At 34.2% G+C, this 17,427-nt stretch overlaps 1 protein-coding gene across 1 annotated transcript in view; it reads right to left on the bottom strand.

Annotated features, from left to right (window-relative positions):
* LOC141290601 (plexin-A1-like) overlaps nucleotides 1-17,427 on the bottom strand; it is a 53,259-nt gene that overhangs the window by 23,568 nt on the left and 12,264 nt on the right. The window contains exons 2-4 of the mRNA XM_073822715.1: nucleotides 11,518-11,660; nucleotides 7,491-7,747; nucleotides 6,455-6,521 (exon numbers count right to left, since the gene is read on the bottom strand). Coding sequence (XP_073678816.1) covers nucleotides 6,455-6,521; nucleotides 7,491-7,747; nucleotides 11,518-11,660 — 467 coding nt within the window. The remainder of the gene's footprint in view (nucleotides 1-6,454; nucleotides 6,522-7,490; nucleotides 7,748-11,517; nucleotides 11,661-17,427) is intronic.

Raw genomic sequence — 17,427 nt, 5'->3', positions numbered from 1 at the left:
ATTACACATTTACACAAAATCTGAAGCTAATAGACAATGAATTAACTCGCTAATAGCTAGTTTCTGAGGCAGAAGCTTCTAAGGACCTGAAGCTACAATCTAAAGCTATATTGTAATGAGTTTCTGAAACAGAATTAGTAATCTTATTCATTGTAGTTTCAGACAGCAAATATTGTGCGAGTTGCACATTGACAAACTTTGAAGCTACAATGAATAAACTTGCTAATCGCTAGTTTTTGAGGCAGAAGCTAAAGGATTTGAAGCTACAATTTGAAGCTAGCAAGTAGCAATCTTATTAATTGTAGCTTCAGATTTTGTATGGCATGTGAATAAGCTTACTAATTACAAGATTTTGTCTCTGAAACTAGTGACTAGCCAGTTTATTCATTGTAACTTCAGATAGCACACACTGAATGACACATTACCACACAAATTCTGAAGCTAAAGGTGCTAATTGTTCTGAGGAAGAAACTACGAATAATTATACTGTGACAGAAACTAACAATTAGTAGTCTTATTTGTAGCCTCAGATTTTGTGTGGTATGAAAATAAGCTTGCTAACTAATCGTTTTTACCTCAAACTAGTGATTAGCAAACTTATTCATCATTGTAGATTCAGACATAGCAAATACTGTGTGAATTACACATTAACACAAAATCTGAAGCTACAGTGAATAGACTTGCTAATCGCTAGTTTCTGAGGCAGGAGCTTTAAAGGATCTGAAGCTGAATTGTAATGAGTTTCTGAGACAGAAATTAGCAATTTTATTCATTGTAGATTCAGACATAGCAAATATTGTGTGAGTCACTAACAAATTTTGAAGCTACAATGAATAAACTTGCTAATCGCTAGTTTCGGAGTTTCGGAGACAGAAGCGACAAAGAATCTGAAGCTACAATCTGAAGCTACAATGAATTGTAATGAGTTTCTGAGACAGAAATGAGCAATTAGCAATCTTATTCATTGTAGATTCAGACATAGCAAATATTGTGTGAGTCACTAACAAATTTTGAAGCTACAATGAATAAACTTGCTAATCGCTAGTTTCTGAGACAGAAGCTACAAAAGATTTAAAGCTACAATGAATTGTAATGAGTTTCAGAGATGGAAACTAACAATTAGCAATCTTATTCATTGTAGCTTCAGATTTTGTGTGGTACTATGTGAATACGCTTTCAAATCGCTAGTTTCTGTCTCAGAAACTAGTGACTAGCCAGTTTATTCATTGTAGCTTCAGACAACACACTTTGTGTGAATTACACATTAGCAAACAAATTCTGAAGCTAAAGGTGCTAATTGCTCTGGGGAAGAAACTACAAATAATTGTAATGTGACAGAAACTAACAATTATCAGTCTTATTTGTAGCCTAAGATTTTGTGTGGTATGAAAATAAGCTTGCTAATTTCTAGTTTTTACCTCAAACTAGTGATTAGCAAACTTATTCATCATTGTAGATTCGGATATAGCAAATACTGTGTGAGTTACACATTAAAACAAAATCTGATGCTACAGTAGTTTCTGAGGCAGGAGCTTTAAAGGATCTGAAGCTGAATTGTAATGCGTTTCTGAGACAGAAATTAGCAATTAGCAATTTTATTCATTGTAGATTCAGACATAGCAAATATTATGTGAGTCACTAACAAATTTTGAAGCTACAATGAATAAACTTGCTAATCGCTAGTTTCAGAGTTTCGGAGACAGAAGCTACAAAGGATCTGAAGCTACAATGAATTGTAATGAGTTTTAGAGACAGAGACATTTTGTGTGGTACTATGTGAATACGCTTTCAAATCGCTAGTTTCCCTGCTGAAAAAAAAAACAGCATATGCTGGTTAGGTATGTTTTGGTGCTGGGATGCTGGTTTTAGCTGGTTTATTCTGGTCCTTTGCTGGTTTATTCTGGCCCTTTGCTGGTTTATGAATTTTAATGAGTTTCTGAGACAGAAATGAGCAATTAGCAATCTTATTCATTGTAGATTCAGACATAGCAAATATTGTGTGAGTCACTAACAAATCTTGAAGCTACAATGAATAAACTTGCTAATCGCTAGTTTTGGAGACAGAAGCTACAAAGATCTGAAGCTACAATGAATTAGAGACAGAAACTAGCAATTAGCAATCTTATTCATTGTAGCTTAAGATTTTGTGTGGTACTATGCGAACAAGCTTTCAAAACGCTAGTTTCTGCCTCAGAAACTAGTAATTAGCTTTAAAATCTGAAGTCAAAATCTGCGATAATTCAGAAGATTGATCAGGTTCCAACGCAGGAAGCTTGTAAGCCATAAAAATTCCAGCGAGCTGTCATATGCAAGACATGTCAGACACGCACCCCTCCTCAACCGACCCCCGACCGCAGTGATTATGATGGGCACGGTGAAACGAGGAAACCCACCGTCTCCCTCCGCCTCACGCATACCCACACGAAACCGTTTCCTCTGGTTTCCTCCATCACTTCATCCTGTTTTACTCCACCCACCCTCCCACCATATGCTGTTAACGTCTCGTTAGCATCTGCGCTAATTAAGCCGACAGCTGCTAACGAGAGGGAGCGTGAATACATCACTCCTAGAGACCCCCACTGCAGCGCACGCGGCCGAGAGACCAGACCTCATCCCACGCTCCAGCTTCATTAAAGAAAGAGAGCGATAGAGCGCAGACCACATAGCCAGACCTCACCCACCCATAGGGCTAATGAACAGTAGCAGGAAAATATCCTGTTGAAATATAGAGCTAGCTCGATCAATTATTCCACACTACAGCCTTGAGCAGACCTCGTTCAAAAGCACCACTGGGGCCAGAATGTTGATAAAAAATGCACTTCGTGAGAGAGAGAGAGATTTCTGGGAAGGTTTGATTCGTGTCAGTTTGCTTCAACTGTGCTGTCTGAGCCGTGTCTTCATATGTGATATTACAAGCTGTGTGTTGGTGACAACAGCTTGTCAGTTCCACTAACTCATGCCACAGTTCCATCCGTCTTAAACAACGCCGCTTTTCCTAATACTAATTAGCGATCTCAAACTGTCTGCTTCTGAACTTTTGTCAGCTAGCAGAGGAGCCAAACGAGGCCTGTAAACAGTCAAAGCTTGAAATGGACTTCAAATGAGCAAATCGGAATTGGCTTATCTGGTTTGAAAGGAAGAGCTCATCCAAAAATTAAAAAATACTCCCATGTCGTTCTAAATCTGTGTAAATTCCATAGTTCATAAAAGATATTAGGCTAAATATTCTTGCTGCTCCAATGATAAAGGACAAAGAGCAGCCATACTACTGTATGTACAATACTGCTCAAAAGTTTGGGATCAGTAAGACGTCTCTCTTGCTTATCAAGACTGCATTTATTTGATCAAAAATACAAAAAAGAGTAATACTGGAAAAAGTTATTACAATATAAAATAATGTTTTTTATTTTAATATACTTTGAAATATAATTGATTCCTGTGATGCAAAGCTGAACTTTCATCACATGATGATCACATGATCCTTCAGAAAATATTCTAATATGCTGATTTATTATTGAAATTATCAATGTTCTAAACATTTGTGCTGCCAATTTTTTTTTGGAACCTGTGATTGTTTTTTTCAAGATTCTTTGATATATAACAAGTTAAAAAGAACAACATTTTTTATTAATTTAACACATCCATGGTAAATAAAAGTATTAATTTCTTTCTAAAAAAGGAAGAATACAAATTTACTGAACCCAGACTTTTGAACAGTAGTGTGTATTGTTAGAAAATATTTATATTTTAAATAAATGCTTTTTTTTTTATTCATTAAAGAATTCATTAAAGAAGTATCACAGGTTCCCAAAAAATATTAAGTAACACAACTGTTTCCAGCACTGATAAAAAAATGTGTATATTAGAATGATTTCTGAGGGATCATGTGACATTGAATACTGGAGTAAAAAATTCAGCTTTGATCACAGAAATAATTTTGATTTTTAATGTATATTAAAATATAGTAATAATATATATTTTTTTCTGTATTTGTGATCAAATAAACACAGCATTGATGAGCATTATAAACTAATTTAAAATACATAAGAAATCTTACTGATCCCAAACTTTTGACCGGCAGTGTATATAAAAGTTAGGAAACATTATAATTTTAAAATCTTTTAAATAAATGTTTCTAATGAATTGTATTTAAATGCTTGTACAGGAATAGTACATCTAAAATAAAATAAAATAAAAATTCTCTTATGTCTAAATTCTCTTATTCTCTTGAGTCTCTTATGCTCACAAAAGCTGCATTTATTTAAGCTGTAAATACTGTAAATATATCAGTAATGTTTTGAAAATAAAGAAACTATTTTCTATTTGAATATATTTTAAAATTGAATTTATTCCTGTTATGACAAAGCTGAATTTTCATCATCATTACTTCAGTGTCACATGATCCTTCAGAAATCATTCTAATATGCTGATTTGCTGCATAATTATTATTGATGCTCAAGTTATTAATAATGATTCCTTTGGTATCTTGTTATCAATGCTAAAAACAGTTTGCATCATATTTAGAATATATCACAAAAGAAGTTATTTTAAACAATTTAAACAATTTTAGTGCTTTTAGCCTAGGTAAGCATAAAAGACCAGTAAAATGATCAAAAAAAAAAAAAAAAAAAAAAAAGTAGTGTTAATAAATAATGACAATTTTCATTTTTGGATGAACTATTCCTCTACACGCAACTGCATTTGATGTTCTCGAATAATGCAAAAGCACGTTCAATTTGTGTCATCGTTAAATGAATCTCTATGATGTGAAAGTATTCTGGACTCCCGTTTCCTGTTGATTAAAATTCTTCCATTGCGTGCTGAGCCCTGCATGATTGAACTAATAAAACTAGAGAGCTGCTAATGCGAGAGTGAGAGAGAGATGGAGAGACAGACAGGGGAGGACTGACATCCTGCAGCTCAATCACGCTCTGTGAGTGGCGTCATGGAGTGAAGCAGAATGGGGTGGGGGAAGCACAGGAGTATATATAAAAGGAGATAGAGCTAAGAGCTGATGGAGGCTAGGATGCAGAGGTGCCTGTAGGGGTGGCCTCTGACCTGCCTGACTGCTGACAGACAGCTTCTGTCTCATTATTTGTCACATCATGTTGGACCTAGTTGTGCAAAAGCCCTCTGGTCACTCTATTCATGCAGAATAAAGGCTGGTTCAATTGTGAGCTTTTCCATGAGTGTTTAGGTGCATTTTCATTTTTCAGGAGTGAGTAATTACACACTTAGCAAAAAATAAAAACCCTGTTATCGTTTACTCACCCTTGTGTTGTTTGGAACAAAATTTGAAAAAAGTTTTAAATGTTTTTGTCTATAAAATGGAAGTCAACAGGATCTAAAATGACACTGTTAACTTTCATTGAATAGACAATATCATATTTTGTAATATGTAATAAGTACAGTTGAGGTCAAAAGTTTACACACACCTTGCAGAATCTGCAAAATGTTAATTGTTTTAACAAAATAAGAGGGATCATACAAATGCATGTTCTTTTTTTTATTTAGTACTGACCTGAATAAGATATTTCACATAAAAGATGTTTACATGTAGTCCAAAAGAGACAATAATATTTGAATTCATAAAAAATGACCCGATTCAAAAGTTTACACCCTCTTGATTCTTAATACTGTGTTGTTACCTAAATGATCCAAAGCCGTTTTTTTTTTTTTTTTTTTTTTTGAAGTGATAGTTGTTCATGAGTCTCTTGTTTGTCCTGAAGACATATGCAACTATTACAGAAGGTTAAAACGCTTACTGAGGCTCCAGATTGAAAAACTATGCATTAGGCATAGGGTGTAAACTTTTTAACAGAATGAAGATTTCATTTTTCTTATTTTGACTAAATATCATATTTTTTCAAATTTTTCAAATTTAAAAGGGTTTCACCCCACTCAGTGTGAAAAGATGAATCTCAAAATCATATAGTCGTTGTTGGAAATGCTGTAAAAACTAAGAATTTATGACCTGAAGGATTTTCTGAAGAACAGTAGGCAGTTTAACTGTTAAGGACAAACAAGGGACTCATGAACAACTATAACTAAAAAAAAAAAAAAAAAAAAACAGCTGTTGATCATTCAGGTAAAAACAATATTAAGAATCAACGGGGTGTATTTATAAATTAAACTATTTTATGTAAATGTCTTTTATGTGAAATATCTTATTCAGGTCAGTACTAAATAAAAAATAACATGCATTTTGTATGATTCCTCTTATTTTGGTAAATTAATTAGCATTTTGCAGATTCTGCAAGGTGTATGTAAACTTTTGACCACAACTGTAAATACAGTTAAAACAATAACATTGTGAAATATTATTACAACAGTTTTCTATTTTAACTTTTTGAATTTTCAGCATCATTTCTCCAGTTTTCAGTGTCACATGATCCTTTAGAAATCATTTTAATATGCTGATTTGCTCATCATGAACAATCCTGTAAACACTTACTTTTAAGAACTTGTACAGAAGAAACGTGAACCAGTTTGTAAGCATCTTCTCAGCAACAGACTCGGTCCTAAAAGAGAGAAAGGTAAAGAGAGAGTGAGAGAAAATATTAATCAAAATTCATACAATACAACTGAAATCCAAAAGTGAATGAAAGCCTCCTCAAACAAACAAACAAAACTCCTTCCAATGAAAAAAAACTACACTTTCTCAAAACAAACCACCAATCTTCATTAGGACCAGACAATTATAGTAATTGGCCGACGTCTTCCATTAATGGCCAACCTGTCGCCAGCCGAAGACCCTCAAAAGCTTCCCCAGAACAGAAGTAATTAAAGCATGCCGTAATTAATGGACTTCAATGCTTCTAATTCATCTGTAGCTGGCAAACGAGAGCAACTGCTAGCACAAGCTGCTAACTGCGGCTCCTTCCTCCCTCAGGCCCACCAAGAGCCTTTTCTGCTGTTCAATAATGCATTCACATAGACTTACCAACTCCCATTACTTCCTTACATAAGGGCCTATTATTAAATGATAAGCTCATTAATAACGGTGAAGGGGAGATAAGGCGAATGAAGTAGAACAACAGGCATTTCATGAGGGGGAAGTGTCCCGAATAGCTCATTAACGTACTTCAGTAAGGTGCTAGATCGGAGTCGACAGTCGGGTGAGATGGAGGATATTGACCTTTGACCAAAAAGTATTGGTGCTGCTTTATATAATTACGGTTGAACTACTGATGTCACGTGGACTATTTTAACAATGCCCTTACGACCTTTCTAGGCCTTGAATGTGTTAGTTGCGTTGCTGTCTATGCAGGGCCAGAAAGCCCTCAGATTTCATCAAAAATATCTTATGTTCTGGTCTGGAATGACATGACAGTGAGTAATTAATGACAGAATTTTAATTTTTGGCTGAACTATCCCTTCAAAACTTCAGCACACACTTATAATAATCAGAAAGTTATTGTGCATTGGTGTCGCCAATACAGCCTTAACTCTGTGTATCAGTGTGACTGTGTGTGTGTGTTTTCTCCCACCTCCTGAGCAGCAGTTTAGGGTGGTTCTTGCTCTCCAGGTTCTTGTCGATGAGGTCAGAGAGCAGCTGTTTGAGGACTCCTGTAGCGTACTCCATCTCTCCCTGTAGAGCTGTCATGATGAGTGATGCCACGTTGCCGCGGTCACGCATGGAGAAGGAGCGCTGAGCTTCCAACGTGCGGATAAATGTCAGCAGGAAGTGCTTCTTGGTGAGCAGTTGACCAAACAGAGTCAAGGCCTTCTCGACATTAGCCTGCACCTGTGGGAAAACACACAGAGCAACTCATTATACAGTGTGGAATAAATTACGACAGCTATGTTGTGTTTTGATGAACAGATAAAGGTAAAATCAAATCACATTCCAATATAATTAATGAAAATTCTGTCATTAATTACTCACCCTCATGTCATTCCAAACCTGTAAGAACTTCGATCATCTTCAGAACACAAATTAAAATATTTTTGATGAAATCAAAAGCTTGCTGACCCTGTGTTAGCAACGCAACTAACACATTCAAAGCCTAGAAAGATTGTAAGGACATTGTTAAAATAGTCCATGTGAGATTAGTGGTTGAACCTCAATTTTATGAAGCTATGACAATAGTTTTTGTGTGTAACAAAAACAGTAATAATGACTGTAATCAACATTATTTTTCTTATTTGTGTCAGTCTGACACATGCATTGTAGTTGCATTGCTGTCTATGCAGGGTCAGAAAGCTCTCGGAATTAATCAAAAATATCTTATTGGTGTTCCAAAGATGCACAAAAGTCTTAGGTTTTTAACGACATGAGGGTGAGTAATAATTGACAGATTGTTATTATTATTTTTTTATTTATTTAACATGATTGTCTCAAATGCACTAAATTCTTTCACAACTTTAGGCCTTATTCCTGAAACACAAGGAGAACGAATTAAAAGTTGGGTTCTGTAAGATTTTTTATGTCTCTTATGTTCACCAAGGCATTTATTTGATCAAAAATACAGTAAAAATGGTGATATTGTGAAATGGTATTACAATTTAAAATAACTGTTTTCTACTGCAATATAGTTTAAACTGTAATTTATTCCTGTGATGCAAAGCTGGATTTCAGCATCATTACTCCTTTACCTCAGAAATGATTCTAATATGCTGATTTGCTGCTTAATAAACATTTGTTATAATCAATGTTCAAAACAGGTGTGTTGCTTAATATTTAATGGAAACTGTAATAATTTTTTTCAGGATTCTTTGATGAATAGAAAGTTTAAAAAACAGTATTTATTTGAAATATCAATCTGTAACATTATAAATGTCTTTACCTTTACTTTCGGTCAACCTAATTTTGTCCTTGTTAAATAAAAGTAATAACTACTTTCAAAAAAAGAAAAAAACTAAATGACCACAAAGTTTTGATTTAGTGTAAATAAAAATTGTCATCCTCAACTGATTAATTTGTATCACTATGTACTTCCACAATTTTAGGATTGATGCAATGATTAAGGACTGGCTTGAAAAATTTGGGGGCCGGGACAATCATGTTGACCAGCAAATGGAAGACGAGGACAACATGAAGTGACATTCGCATTAAACCTGTAATGTGTAGGGGTGTTCTTGACTAAAGATTTTTCTGGTCAACTAGTAGTCCTTCATTTTAAGCATTAGTCGACTATTAGTCGCACATTTATTAATAAACCATATAAATCATAATAATGAGCCTTTAATTGCCTACATAGTCTAATAAGTGCTCAAGCTCATGCAAAAAAAGCTTGCCACAGCGCACCGGCAGATATAATAATTATGAATGTGTCAGGGATAAACAGCAAGGAGACTGCATTAACGTTTTAATAATTTATTGATAAACTAGTGCTTGCTTTGTATTAGGCTTAAGAGATGAAGTCGGCACTGACTCGTCATCTCCGCAGTAGTGTATGCGCCTGTATGCATGTTTCATGCGGATTACATAATCTGAGAATATGTTTTCCATTTGAATTGGTTCATCTGAAAGCAGACATTTCACTATATACATTTTTCATGTCTGTAAGGCAAGTATACACAGAGTTTCACGCTCAAGGTCACAGGTGACTGAGGCAGCAGAAAGCGCATCCAGTTTGCTTTCATTATTTCACAAAAGCACAATGTTTTGTTGTTATTGTGAGTGCACACAAATAAACAAAGTTTTTACAAATTCGAAAGATGTATTACTCTTATCTGTATGACCAAAAATGATGGAGTATTTTAAGTGCAAATGATTGCACTGGCGCCTTCTTCTGTCATGCAGTGAGCACGCTACTTTTCAGGTTCTACACTCCGCACATACACTTCAATAGTGCACATTTTTCTAGGTTAATATTAGATTGAGTGACAATCGTACATATTTCAGATGAAAAGCCATGAATGATAGGTAAGTGTGACTGTGCATTTTCCAGTGGATTTTTTTTTCTCTGACTAAGCGACTAATAATTAATATAATAATGTTGGTTGACCAAGCCTCTTCTCGTAGACTAAAGGTTAGTGGACTATTAGAGGGCAGCCCTAGGAATGTGAGATATTTCTAAGTACAACACATAATTAACTAGAAAATAAATGGACTTGATTTAGTTGTACAGAGCTATTTAAGAATTGTTTTGTTATTTTAAAATGAAGTGATCCATTGTGCACAGTAAGACCAGGGGAGTTTTAAAAGAAAGTTTATGTTGCTTTTAATGTTTTTGATTGACATATTCAGCCTTTCTGAAACACACTGTCGGAGCCCTTTAGTAAAGTAAACAGCGTTCAGGCAGAAGTCCACATGAGGGACGTGCAGCTTTCTGATTGACATCAAAGGGAATCCAAGATGCTAGCAGCTCAAAACACAACAGAAGGAAATGCAGAGTGAGGGCGAGGAAGGACAGCGAGAGAAAGAGTACAGCAGGAAGCAGACGTGACCTCAGAGTCCAGGAGCGAAAGGAGGTGATGTGTCCTTCCATGAGCCGCACCTGTCACTTTTCATCTGCCTCGCTCTCTCACACATCTTGCCTGTACAACTTCTTGAAGCCATGTATCCATACTAACATAACAAAAGCAATATCTTACAAGTGTCCTTACTAGCCGTGACAAGCTACTAGGCAGTAGCCCCGCCCACAGCAAAATCTGATTGGTGGAAACAAAGAAAACCTGGCTGTAATTATCTCACATTGTCGCTGGAAAGTTTTCACAGCTAGTTAGGACGAAGCGCTATAATCCAAAGAAATTACGAAAAACAAAAACGAATCTCCAAGCGAGGCTGTTGGAATCTGACTTCAAAGCAAACCGGCGTCTGTTATTGTCCCCTTCAGCACCTTATGTACCATGTAACCTGACAAAGGCCTTTTTCCCGACAACACAGACTAATAAAGTGCCTCAATTCTTCTCTGCTGAGCCGAATGAAATTTGCAGCCTCTCGGGGAGGCCGATTGTACTGTAGGTTGCTTTGGGGCGAGAAGCTACACAGAGCAATAAGGGCCTGAGCCGTGCGCATAGGCACTTGATTACGCCGGGGACTCGGGGGCAAATACAGTGAAAACAAACCCCAGATGAAATAATAAACATACGATCCCTGCGCAAGCCAACAGCGTGACCTGCAGTATGCAGGCCGGTGGATGTAGCATGTACTTAATTGCGCTGACCAGTGCGTTTTGAGGATTTGTGATTGCTCTCATTGTTTTTTTTACCTAGTGCTATTACGTGTCAGTCATTAGCGTCTGGCTTTATTGTACAAGAGGTCACAATCTGTAACGTATTGAACTTGTAAACTCCAAATTGTAGGTTCAAACGCTTTTTGTTCTACTCCCGAGAGAGTCACCGACCCCATTTATCAGAAGCAAGTGATGTCAAAAAGACTGGTCACCACATTTACAATATACATTATGACCTTTCAAGAGTGTTGATCAGCCGTCTACGGCGCTATCGTAGTTTATACAATCTCAGCGCTATGTTGTTTCTACTATTAGTAGTGGTCTGCTGATTTTTGATTGCTTTGTTAATTCTGCTCTAGGGTTACCATGGTGATGGCGATGTACTGACCCGTACCTCCATCTCCTTGAGCACCGGGTGGTCCTCGATGCCGGGGAACAGCACCCTCATGGCATAGGTTCGGTAGTCCAGGAATGGGATGCCAGCTCCATCCAGTTCTTGGGTCAGTTCATGGATGTCCGTTTGGAGTTCGGCAAAAGCTGTAAGGCGAAAAGAACGGGTAAGTTGAGGTACAACACTATCTGAACAAGTTTTGTGCTTATTGTTTCAGTTGCATTTGTTAACTAGACAAGGACACTTAAAAATCATTTAAAAGAGAATACACAAGGTTAAACATATTTTTTAAATAATATTTATTTGTTAAGTACTTGAAATTACACTTTAAAATGCTCATAATCAGATTACAGTTACTTTTTTATGGACTACATGATTACATATTTACACAATGGCGGTAAATTATTAAAATTAATTTATTTGTTTGAAAAAAGAAGAAAGAAAGAAAGAAAGAAATATTTTGATTACGTCACAAAATACAATATTATAATTAAATATTAAAATTAGGGCTGTCAAACGATTAATCGCAATTAATCACATCCAAAATAAATGTTTGTGTTTACATAATATATGTATGTATACTGTGCATATTTATTAATAAATATATATAAATATGGACATACATGAATATATATATATGTGTGTGTGTGTGTGTGTGTGTGTGTTTATATTTAGATGTAATTTATTTTATATGTAAATGTAAATATTTATACATAAATATTACTTTTGTAACTTTTATTTTGGATGTGATTAATCGCAATTAATAAAGTCTTAAAGTCTTAATAAAAATGTAAAAAAATTTTTTGCATGTTATATATATATATATATATATATATATATATATATATATATATATATATACACACACACATATACATATATATATATATATATATATATATATATATATATATATACACACACACATACATACATACATACATACACATATGTAGTAGGATTTAATTTTTAAACAAAATAAAATATCAGTTCATTTTTTATTTAGTTTTTATATTACGAAGTATATATAAAATAATCATTAAAGAAAGGGAATAAAATCAGTCACATCAATATGTTTAAAAAAATTCTATTTAAATAATTTAACTGAATGAATGAATGAATGATTAAACAAACAAACAGTTATGTAAGCCGTTACAACCAGCTACTAGGTCTACATAAGCTATTCAAATATTTCTGGTGTAGTTTTACAGTGCAGATAAAGATTTGCAAGAAATCAGATCAGGGTAGGTTTATAGCATACACTTGTGTGCGTAATAAAATATCTCATAATAGAAGTATGATTTGCTTTAAGCCTTCCCTAAGTACGAATAAAAATGAACTTTAAATAAAGTGGTTGATTGGGAACTCACGAAAACGTGGTCACTGGGAGCCTCGTGCAATAATAGGTGCTTGTTGGGTAAACAGAAGCAATGCTAAGTCTGTCAATCTGTTTGTTTATTCGGTTTATGACTAATTTAGTTTTGCTATTCGAAAAGAGCGGGAGGGAAGAGACGTAAGAGACACAAAGTTCACGGGAAAAGAAAGTCAATTAATTGCATGAGTGGGTAATTAATAAAGGAGCGGAGCTTTTCATGCATAATTTCCTCCAGCTGTTGTTCCTCCTCGTGGTCCGCTGGGATATGAATACTGAAGCAAGAAGCTCCTACTCTAAGCGAGGGTTTTTCGTCTTAAAAATACTACACAAATATTATTCAAGATGAACTGCCCAATGGGATTTTCAGTCTCTCGATAAGGGGGAAAAAATAAAAAAGGAAAGTGACAGGTCTAAAGAGCTTTTAATTCAATGGTTCTTTCTCGTCAAAGTGCACTTGAAAGGCCTAACAAAGATTTCCAACATGAGGGATGGCCTTGTAATTCAATTTCACTTCATTACTTGGAGAGGCGCGTGCCGGATCGTAAAGCACGAGGGGGCATTACAGACAGCTTGAATGCCAATTTTTAAAGGTTTCCTGTTGTAGTGGTCAAAACATTGCGCTTCTCCGGAAGCAGCAGCACTGCTAGCAAGGTCAGCCCGCAGAACATTTCCTTTAGTGCCCAAGCTAAACAAGTCTGAAAAGTTTCATTCACTGCTGATAATGCGTTTCTTTCTGAAATCGTTCCTGTAGTTGTGAAAGCACTCAAAGCGAAACAATTCCAATTACCGTGATGTCCACACACGCTTGCACTAACATTTCTCGGCTAATGTAAAGCAGAGAGGCGAAGCTGATATCCCCACTGAGTGTTCCCGGTATCTAAACCGGCGCTGGATAGCTCGCTAATTAGCCATTAGCTGTGCCTTTGTTTGTTTGTACTACTGCGCTCTCTGATGGGCTGCATCATGGCTCAGTAAGCCTCTGCACATGGTGAATCGCATGTCCCTGGATGGCTCTCGCCGGTCCACACAACTGTATGCTATTCGGTCAAACGAGGAGGCAAAGTCATCACTTTTTTTTTTTTTATTAAATGTAAATTCATGTCCCAGGCACATTTTCAAGGTTAAATAAACATTTATTAAAGTATAAAATCATAAATTTTATCAGTTTAGTTTAAGCATTTTACATTTATTCCAAAATAATGACAATTAAAAAATATAATAAAATTACCTTGTTCAAAAGTTTACATCCCCTTGATTCTTAATAATGTGTTCCCACAAATTTGTTTGATTTTCCAGCAACTTTGTGTATTTGAACCATTTCCAACAACGACTGCTTGATTTGAGATCCATCTTTTCACACTGAGAACAGAAGGTTCAAATGCTCACTGATGAAAACTTTTGAACAGAATGGAGATGTGTACACTTTTCTTATTTTGCCTAAATTTCCCAGAAGACATAAGTTAAATTTACCCTGATCTTCAAATTCCAAAAGTTTTCACCCCTGGCTCTTAATGCATTGTATTTCCTTCTGGAGCATCAGTGAGCGTTTAAACCTGCGTAATAGTTGCATGTGAGACCCTCGGTTGTCCTCAGTGTAAAAAGATGGATCTCAAAATCATACAGTCATTGTTGGAAAAGGTTCAAACACACAAAAATGCTGAAAACCAAAGAATTTGTGGGACCTGAAGGATTTTTATGAGGAACAGCAGGCAGTTTAACTGTTCAGGACAAACAAGGGACTCATAAACAACTATTATTTTCTCTTGTGGACTAGATGTCATCATCTTGTATGTGAAATATCTTATTCATGTCAATACTACATAAAAAAAATAACAGGCATTTTGTATGATCCCTCTTATTTTGGTAAAATAATTAACATTTTGCAGATTCTAAAAGGAGGTGTAAACTTTTGACTTCAACTGTAAGGTTGAACAATGCACTAATGCAGTTATTCTGTTAAATATGCATACACATATATATATATTCTATATTACCATTATATTATCATTAAATATTACCAATAAATTATTTTATAAAAAGTGACCCTGGACCACAAAATAGTCATACGATTAGTCATAAGGGGCCATTTAAAATTTTTGAATATACTTTCCAATAATGTATGGTTACTTAGGATAGGAAAATATTTGGCTGAGATACAGCTATTTGAAAATATGAAATCTGAGGGTGCAAAAAAAAAAATTAAAAGTATTAAGAAAATCACCATTAAAGTTGTCCAAATGAAGTTCTTAGCAATGCATATTACTAATCATAAATTAAGTTTTAATATATTTATGGTAGGAAATTTACAAAATATCTTCATGGAACATGACCTTTACTTAATATCCTAATGATTTTTGGCATAAAAGAAAAATCGATCATTTTGACCCATACAATGTATTTTGGGCTACTGCTATAAATATACCTGTGCTACCTAAGACTGGTTTTGTGGTCCAGGGTCACAAATAAAACAAACTTTTTATTTATCCAAAAACATTATTTGGTTTAAAATCTGACATTTCTTGACAGATTTTGTGAGATTCATCCTTTTGCAGCCTATTATCTGACCCTGTTGACCTCATTGGGTTGGACAGACCTCGAGTTTGAGAGGTTCGGGTCATTACCCAGTGAATCTAATCCTAGCCCAAACGAGTAATAACCAAGCGAAGGTCATAAATATTTTGCAGAGCTTGTAAATAATGTCAGCGCATATGATCCGAATAAAATATTGATGCGCAGACTGAATGGCATTGCGATAACAAACCGTTCAGGTTGTCCACAAATGAAGGCAGCCGTCCAATCAGTGCGAATCAGGGCTAAAGAACGTGACAGCTAATCAATGCCTACCAGTTTCTTCACCTATTTGGCAAGAAGTATATTTCTTTCATCATTCTCCCTCTGCCATTCAGCCATCTCCCCCTTTGCGGTGAAAGCGAGTGTTTGTTAGCTAGCTAGCCAGCCACGCCACGCTTTTTCATCCTCCTGACAGGGTTGTGACCAGGAGGGTCGAAAGTCCTAAAATAATGGCCAATTAGACCCAGTGCATCTCCACGAGACCAGGTAGAGTGTGGCACTGGGAACCTTTACGGCATACGGAAACTGCATTTCAAACTGGGTGGAAGACTGAATGCCATAACAGCGCAGCCCACTAACACCAACCTGTTACCAAGACATGCTAACAACCATAATGGTGTCACCATGGTGACAAGAGAACGGAAAGACGTTAATGTGGAGCTTGATATGAGACCCACAGGTTTCACTTCAACAGCAATTTAAATTCTATAAGAAATTCACATTTTCTAATGGGGACGCTTATCTCAGAATGTGCCTTTTATATGAGACACAATTCATAAATGTACAGGTAGAAAAAACAGATAGGTGTAAAAGCTTTTATGTGTTGCAAAATTATTAGGATCAACTAGTTAAATTTTTTTTTTTAAATTAAATTAAATTAAAAATATATACAGAATTTATGAATACACCCACCCACCTATATATAGAATTAAAAAAGAATAGAATAAAATGTATATAACTATATATTAATTTATGATTATATATACACATTCATATTATATTTTTATCATATTCATATATTTTTTTATATAAACATTATATATGACTGAATTGTTGTATATATTTTATGAATTAATATTAAAATTATATGTAATGAAAACATATACACACACACACACACATATATATATATATATATATATATACATATATATATACACACATATTTTACAATTTCAAAATTGAAAATAGAAATTATGAATATAAACATTTTATTCAATTGTATATACTTTATGAATGAATTTATATATATATATATATATATATATATATATATATATATATATATATATATATATAATTTAAACATTAGAAATAACAAAAAACTAATAAAAAATTTAAAATTAAAAATATATTTAAAATTCATATGTGTAAGGTAAATGTAAACAAATTACACTTAAAATTTAAAAAGGTATTTTAGTTATATATTATTTATGAATTATTTATACACATTTATTTTTTATTTACTACAAATGTTAATATAAACATTATATATGATTGAATTGTATATACTTTATGAATTAATAATATTAATTATATATAAAAATCTATAAATATATTAAATGTAAAAAAAGTATACTATATATATATATATTTTTTTTTTTTTAAATGTAAAAATGTTTTTAATTATATATTAGTATAATTATTATTAGTATAAACATAATTATTTGTATAACCTCAAATAGTTGTATCTCTAAAGGTTGGGATCAGTAAGATTTGTAAAAATTCTCATGCTCATCAAGGCTGTTAGTTTGATCAAAAATACAGAAAAAAATTATATTTTGAAATACTATTACAATGTAAAACAATGTTTTTCTATATTAATGTATATAAAATTTTAATTTATATTTGTAATTAAAGTCTTCAGTGTCACATGATCAAATGATAAAAAATATTTTTATTTTGAATAAATGCTGTTCTTTTAACTTGTTATTCATCAAGAATGAAAAAGAAAAAAATAATCACAG

Source organism: Garra rufa, chromosome 18, assembly GCF_049309525.1.
Source record: "Garra rufa chromosome 18, GarRuf1.0, whole genome shotgun sequence".
Classification (NCBI taxonomy): Eukaryota; Metazoa; Chordata; class Actinopteri; order Cypriniformes; family Cyprinidae; genus Garra; species Garra rufa.
The sequence above is the reverse complement of the archived record's forward strand: the minus strand, read 5'-3'. Positions and strand labels throughout refer to the sequence as shown.